The 6,941-nt window shown below is 34.6% G+C and overlaps 1 protein-coding gene across 1 annotated transcript in view; it reads right to left on the minus strand.

The window, feature by feature from the left end:
- LOC119578892 (phosphatidylinositol N-acetylglucosaminyltransferase subunit H-like) overlaps window positions 1–6,350 on the minus strand; it is a 10,515-nt gene extending 4,165 nt beyond the window's left edge. Inside the window, exons 1-3 of the mRNA XM_037926555.1 lie at window positions 5,984–6,350; window positions 554–728; window positions 231–358 (exon numbers count right to left, since the gene is read on the minus strand). Of these exons, the coding sequence (XP_037782483.1) occupies window positions 231–358; window positions 554–728; window positions 5,984–6,076 (396 nt within the window). The 5' untranslated portion in view covers window positions 6,077–6,350. The remainder of the gene's footprint in view (window positions 1–230; window positions 359–553; window positions 729–5,983) is intronic.
- Between the last annotated feature and the right edge of the window lie 591 nt (window positions 6,351–6,941).

A 6,941-nucleotide genomic window follows, 5' to 3' on the forward strand; every position in this document is an offset into this window, starting at 1 on the left:
TAAATAATAATAATAATAATAATAATAATAATAATAATAATAATAATAATAACAATAACAATTAGAAAAAATATAATAATAACAATAGAAGAAGAAGAAGAATGGAAGTAAGAAGAAAAAGAAGAGAAATGAGAAGATGAAGACCAAGAAGAAAGAGAAAAAATAAATAAAAAATAAATCAATAATTATTACAAACATGAAAGAAAAGAATCGCCTTAAAATTAACTTACCATGGTTATTGTCTCTGCAATGATAACATCAATAATGTCTCCCCAAGGAATAAAACGCGTGTGCTGCCGCCCAGTGTAGAAAGTAGTAGTAGTCTGGATCCCTAAGCCAGCTACTACGAGTAAAGTTTCTGAAAATTTAGCAAAATTAATTAGATTACCCAAATAATATCAATATACATCAATATACAATTTTTAATGTTGTCAGTAATATATCATAACTTCTATCACTTACTTGATATTTTTACACACACCCTAAAAAAAAACAAAATGCACAGAACACATCTTTCATCACATAAGGTTATTAACAGAATGACTATACTAACCACTAACAACTTTTCGATGAACTCTGTACAAAAGCGTTGCTAGCTGAGTTAAAACAGCCGTGAGAAGCCACGCTGGGTGAATTGTATGTAACTGAGCTAAAAAGGCTATGGCTGCTAGGACACTTGTATATCCTAGCCATGGTAGAAACTGGATGCGGCTGCTACTTACACTAAACTGTTGGCATAAAAGGATATGAATTATATTTGAAAATACACAAATGAATCAATGAATTAAATAGCTGAGACGTACTTAAATTTCACAGAGGAACACTTTTAAGTGCCACATCACACTGTCATTTGATAAATATATTGAGACTAATGAGTAAAATTATGTAATAAAAGGAAGAAAACACATAAATAAAGATACAAAAAAGATTCTAATATATATTTACAAATACTACATAAGGCAATTAACAGTATATATGTTAATTGTTCCTGCAGATTTAGCAACTCTCAGAACATCAGGGCTTTAGTCCTCAAGCACAGGACAACAATCATCCTATACTACTAATACTATTACTACTACTACTATTACTGATAATATTAATAACTATAATTATAATTTAAGGTTTGTTATGACAGGTTCTTGTGACTTCTGTCAAATTATGGCTGTCTGTGTATCATGCTTGTGAACTATCCCATTTGCAAGAAATGGCCAGGGTTACCATCCACTCTACACCCATTGCAGCTGGTCTTAATTGTAATAAATAAGAAAAAAAAACTGAAAAGTACATCAAAGTATTAGCAATGTTGAAGAAAATATCTCCATTCAGTTTATATATACATATTTTTTTAGTACATTCACATGTACTCAAGCCCATCCAGAAAGTATGGCATGTGAATAATGACAATATTTCCCTCCTACACCTTTTCCTTTGCTTCCCAGAAATCCCACTGACAAGGTCCAGACTCAGACTCTTGGGTGGAGTAACAAGTCGGTAAAATTTGAACAATACGAGAAGTAAACAATTTTATGCGTGACTGTGTAGTAGGCTACACCATCACCCTGGTAGCAGCTGACCAATGAGATAAATGGCAAGAAAAATAGAGTAATATAAAAATAATGTTTGCTATTATAATACAGTCAACTCAATTCTAACGTATAGCAACATGAAATCCATGAGAAAGCAGTTAAACAAGTTCATTATATGATCATAAATTGCCAGGAAAAAATACAAATACTAACTGGCTAGAATATGAGAGATAAAGGTTTACTGGTCTTTGGCAGAGTGCTGAAGGTATTATGCAATCATAAGATATATAATAATACAAAAGACATTACACATTAATCTGTGCAACTGTGGGACTTTATCACACAATACTATATTAAAAAGGACATTTTTCAGAATAAGACTGCATCAAGTAAACACCATGGCAAAAGCCAACATTCTTCTATTATATATATTCTGGTAAGAAAGAACTAATATATATCTCTGGTAATTTATCACTAGATAAGCAACCAGTTCTAGATCTAATTTAACAGAAAAGTTTGGTAGACCAAATCTACGCCAATCTACAGAGAGATCTCACTGAAAAGTGCCACACTAGTTATGATCTGATTAACCTCACATCATGCAACACTTCCAGCCTTATCCTTAAAAACCAATGAAAGAATTAAGGTAATTAAATGTAGCCTACCCTGGAAGCCTGGACTACTCAATACATCTGGCCCAACTTGACTTACAGAGTGTAAAATGAGTTGTTGAAGGTCGATGTGAGCTGATTCAACCAAATGGCAAACTTTATAACATAAATAAACTAAATAAGCATAGTTTCAATTTCACACAGCCATAAGGGACAAGGTAAACCTTGCCTTTAATGGACAAAAGGTCAAAATTTATTACACACCTTAGTTCATATATGTATAGGAATCATGCTGCAAAACTCCCCCAAACCCCAACATTCTTGGCCCTAATAGCAGGGGAGGGTATGAAAGGTACCTGGGAAATTGTGAGGTAAAATATGAATAACCCCTCATGAAAACAAAGAATCCTTCACATATTCATGGCAGGGTAGAGCGCACAACCAACATGTGGGAGCACCCGACACCAAGGCTGTCATACTCTACCCTGCTGTGAATAAATGGAGGATTCTTTGTTTTCCTGGGTAGAGGATGGGGGGTGGCATACCACAGGAGGGGGGTTGCAGGAGGTGCAGCCCCCTTCACTAGACAATATAGTGACTGATTCGGTGTATATTAACACCGAGGCTGTCCAATGCTCTACCCTGCTGTGAATAAAAGGAGGATTCTTTGTTTTCCTGGGTAGCGGATGGAGGGGGGGGGTATATTGGCCATAATTTCCCCCATAATTTCCCCAGTACCTTTCATGCCCTGGTACCTTTCATGCCCATCAGCAGATGGACAAGAAATGTTTCAATATATTTGGAGAGTAGAGAGGCAAAGGAAACCATTGAGGTAATGTTACCAAGAGCGTCACACAGAAATAGAGGGAAATGGACACTGCCAACTTACTGAACACAAAAATGGAGTAAGAAGCCATTTGCTACATTTGCAATGGCCTCAGATTTACTGGGAAATGCAAAAATATCCTCTGTATGTCACTCTCACAGACTAACTCCACAACACACTCACACAGTCTCATTTCTATAGCTTCATTTTATACATTTTCTATACGTCCGTTCTCTATAATGCTCACGTTTTCTGTTTTCTGTTGAAAAATCTGGTAATCATTTCTAATCAGTCATTTATTTTATGTGTCAATTTTTTTTTTTCTACAACAAATATGTTGTCATTTAGCATGAAGTGCTAATAAAGAGGGGGGGGGGGGTTACAGGGGAGAGCTTGCCCCCCCCCATCTAGGGAATAACTAGATTTTAGGTTGGGTTAGGTTGGATATCTGGGTTCACATGCAACACTATGTTTACTAACATATGACTAGACAGCTTATTTTAATTAAATCTTTTGAAACTTGGCACGCCTTTTCTGAAAATGGCCTTTTTGCACAAATCATTTTGCACTTGTTTCATCATCATCAATAACAGTATGGTCATGTTTGAGCAGCCGTGGACCTCTCCACCATCCTTTGCCACTCAACTCGATCTTGCGCTTTTCTTTCCACTTGTACCATCGACAGCCCACAAATATCTTTGATATTGTCGCTCAGTCTTGTCTTCGGTTTGCCTCTTCCTCTGTTTCCTATCACCATCCCTGTCAGCAAGTCTTTCTCAATACTTTTACTTCTCATCACATGACCAATAAACTTTAGTTTCCTTTTGTTCAAGATGTCCAACAGCCGGTCTTTACAATTTACTTTTCTCAGTACTTCATTATTCATTTTCTTCTCCGTCCATTTAATACGTAGTATTCGTCTGTAACACCACATTTCAAAACTATTAACCTTTTTCTTGTCTATCTTCTTCAGCACCCAACATTCAGAACCATATGACGCAATTGGGAAAACTAATGAGTTCAATAACCTCACTTTTGTCCGTAAGGTAATGCTTCGATCTTTCCAGATGTTATTGAGAGCAACTGTGGTGTTTTTGGCAATGGCAACTCTTCTTTTTATCTCTGGTGAATCATCATATGTATTAGTAAAAACAGCTCCAAGATAAGTGAACTCTTTCAGATTTTCCACAACCACTCCATTGATTGTAACATGTTCATCATCGGTTATCTTTGAATCTTCATAGTCTTAGTTTTCTTGGCATTAAGAAATAAACCAGCCTTTTCGCTTGCTTCTCTAACTTTATCTAGTAGTTGTTGTAGTTTAATGATACTCCTGGCAATTAAAAGTATATCAGCGTATCTTAGATTTGATATTTTGTATCCTCCAACATCTACAGGTCCTTCAAAATTCTCTAAAGCATCTCTCATAATTGCTTCAGAATATATATTAAAAAGGTGCGGAGACAGAATGCAATTTTGTCGTACTCCTTGGTCGAACCATTCTGTTAACCCATAAGTGGTTCTTACAGTTGCTTGTTGTTGGTCATACATGGCTTTTATTAGTTGAATGATGTGCTTCAGAAACCTCATATCGTTTATGTTATTCCAGAGGATATCGTGATCAACAGTATCAAAAGCTTTTGAGTAATCGATGAAACACAAGTATAGGTCTTTCTGATGTTCTCTGTTTTTCTCTATGATCAATTTCAGATTTAGAATCTGGTTTCTGGTACCTTTTCCAGGGCGAAAACCTGCTTGTTCGTCTGCAATTTCTTCTTTTATCTTCAATTTCATTCTCTCAGCAATAATTTTCAATAAAATTTTGCTGCTGTGACTAATTAATGCAACTGTCCTGTTATTGTTGCATTGGAGTGCATCACCTTTTTTAGGTATGGGAGTAAAGACTGATTTTACCCAGTCTTCTGACCATCTTCTTTCATTCCATATTTTTGTACAAAGTTTGTAGAAGTATTCAACACTTTCGCCAGCATTTTTTATTAGTTCTACTGTTATTTCATCTATTCCCGGGCTCTTGTTATTCTTTAATTCTTTTCTGGCTTTTATAACTTCGTTTAGCAGTGGCGGTGGTTCATCTTCGCTGTCATCGAGTCCAATTAATATTGTTGTTAGATCTTTATTCTTTTTGTATAGGTTGGAACAATATTGATTCCATCTATCTTTGACTTCTTTTCCATCACATAAAACAAGTCCATCTTCAGTTTTGATAGTGTCCATTTTAGGTTTAAATTTTCACGTAATGTTTCGTACTCCTTGGTAGAGTTCTTTAGTTGTCTTATTGAACAGTTTTCAATTCTCTGGCAATGTTCATTTAAATATTTTTCCTTATCTCGTCACACTAATCTTTGAAATTTGTATTTTGTGTTTTGTAAATTATGTCTTCAACTGGATTATTTTATTTGCTTGTCAGACAAATTTTGGCTTGTGTTTTTGCAAAATCAACATTTCCAATGTTTCAGGACTCAAAGTTTGGCTTGAGTTTTCAAAAAATTAATATTTCTATTGTTTTCAAGACTCAAAGTTTGGCACAAATATTTCAAATTTTGATTTTATAGCTTTTCATATTTCCTTTTCTTCTATTTCTGTGGTTCATATTGACATCCAGTGCCATCCATTATCCCCCCTTCAATCCCCAGTTCCCCATACATTCCCCAAGATTATTGGATAGAGGAAATATATAAAAAATCTTCTTTGGTGACTTAGTCCCTGGAAGGAGCGTCTTACCATCATTGATACCAAAATTACCACAGTCAGTTATACGATGCTATTCCAGAAAATTACCTGTCTTAGTATTACAGCAGTACTCTCAGAGAGGTACAGTCAATTCATAATCAATTACCAATGTTTTCATTAACACCATTTGTAAAGGAAAACATGAAAAGATTTGTGCATACTACACCATGAACACCAGAAACAACAAAATAACATTTGCAGAGTTGGGTGGCTGTGTTAAACCAAAATTACCACAAAATAAACAAACATAAAATGCAAAAAATACTTACTTCCGTGGCCCTTTTGTTGCAGGATGCGGGCTCCAACCTCGCCTCCACAAATATCACATCACCCTTTACGTCCCTAAATTCCAAGGACTCCATTACCAGAAAATCATCTAGTTACGGCAGTGCAAAACCTTTCACACGAGCACAGAAGGGCCGGTTTCCATCCTCGCCTCTTTCGCCCGCTTCTCGGCAGAATCATCAGCCTCTCTCATCTATTCATCTGTGAAATCCCTTTTATCTTGTTATATATATGCAGGAAAACACATCTACTCAGAAACAGTAATGGCTCAGGTGGCGAGTGGCGTATCATAACAAATACAGACTCAGTACATGGCGAGTACTGCTGGAAGTGCCTGTGTTGTTTGTAAACAGATAATAAGAGGGATCGTGAGGTGAATGTGTAATTTTTTGAAGGTCGTATCAAGGTATATAAGATGTTCTTATTTAAAGAGCATTTACTTATATAGTGTTCTTTTACAGTAAATTCAGAATCGGATATAATGATGATAACGACAATAATAATGATCATGATAGTGATAATAATGCTGATAATGATAATGATAATAACGATAATGATAATAATAAGGATAAAAATGATAATAACATTAATAATGGCGGTGATAATAATGATAATAACAGGAATGATGATGATGATGATGATGATGATAATGATATTAATGATAATAATAATGATAATATTAACAATAACGATAGAAAAATAATATTGATGATGACGATAATTATAATATTGTTATACTTAAAATAATAATGACAATGACAACAGTAATATTAATGATATGAGACAATAAAAGGAATAACAAGAATGATAACAATAATAACAGTAATAATGGAAATAACAAAAGTAACAAACAACAAAAATAACATGATAATAGTAATAACAATAAAGGTAATAATAATAATAACTATAATGATAATACTGATACTTGTAATAGTAATGATT

This window comes from Penaeus monodon, chromosome 11 (assembly GCF_015228065.2).
Source record: "Penaeus monodon isolate SGIC_2016 chromosome 11, NSTDA_Pmon_1, whole genome shotgun sequence".
NCBI lineage: Eukaryota > Metazoa > Arthropoda > Malacostraca > Decapoda > Penaeidae > Penaeus > Penaeus monodon.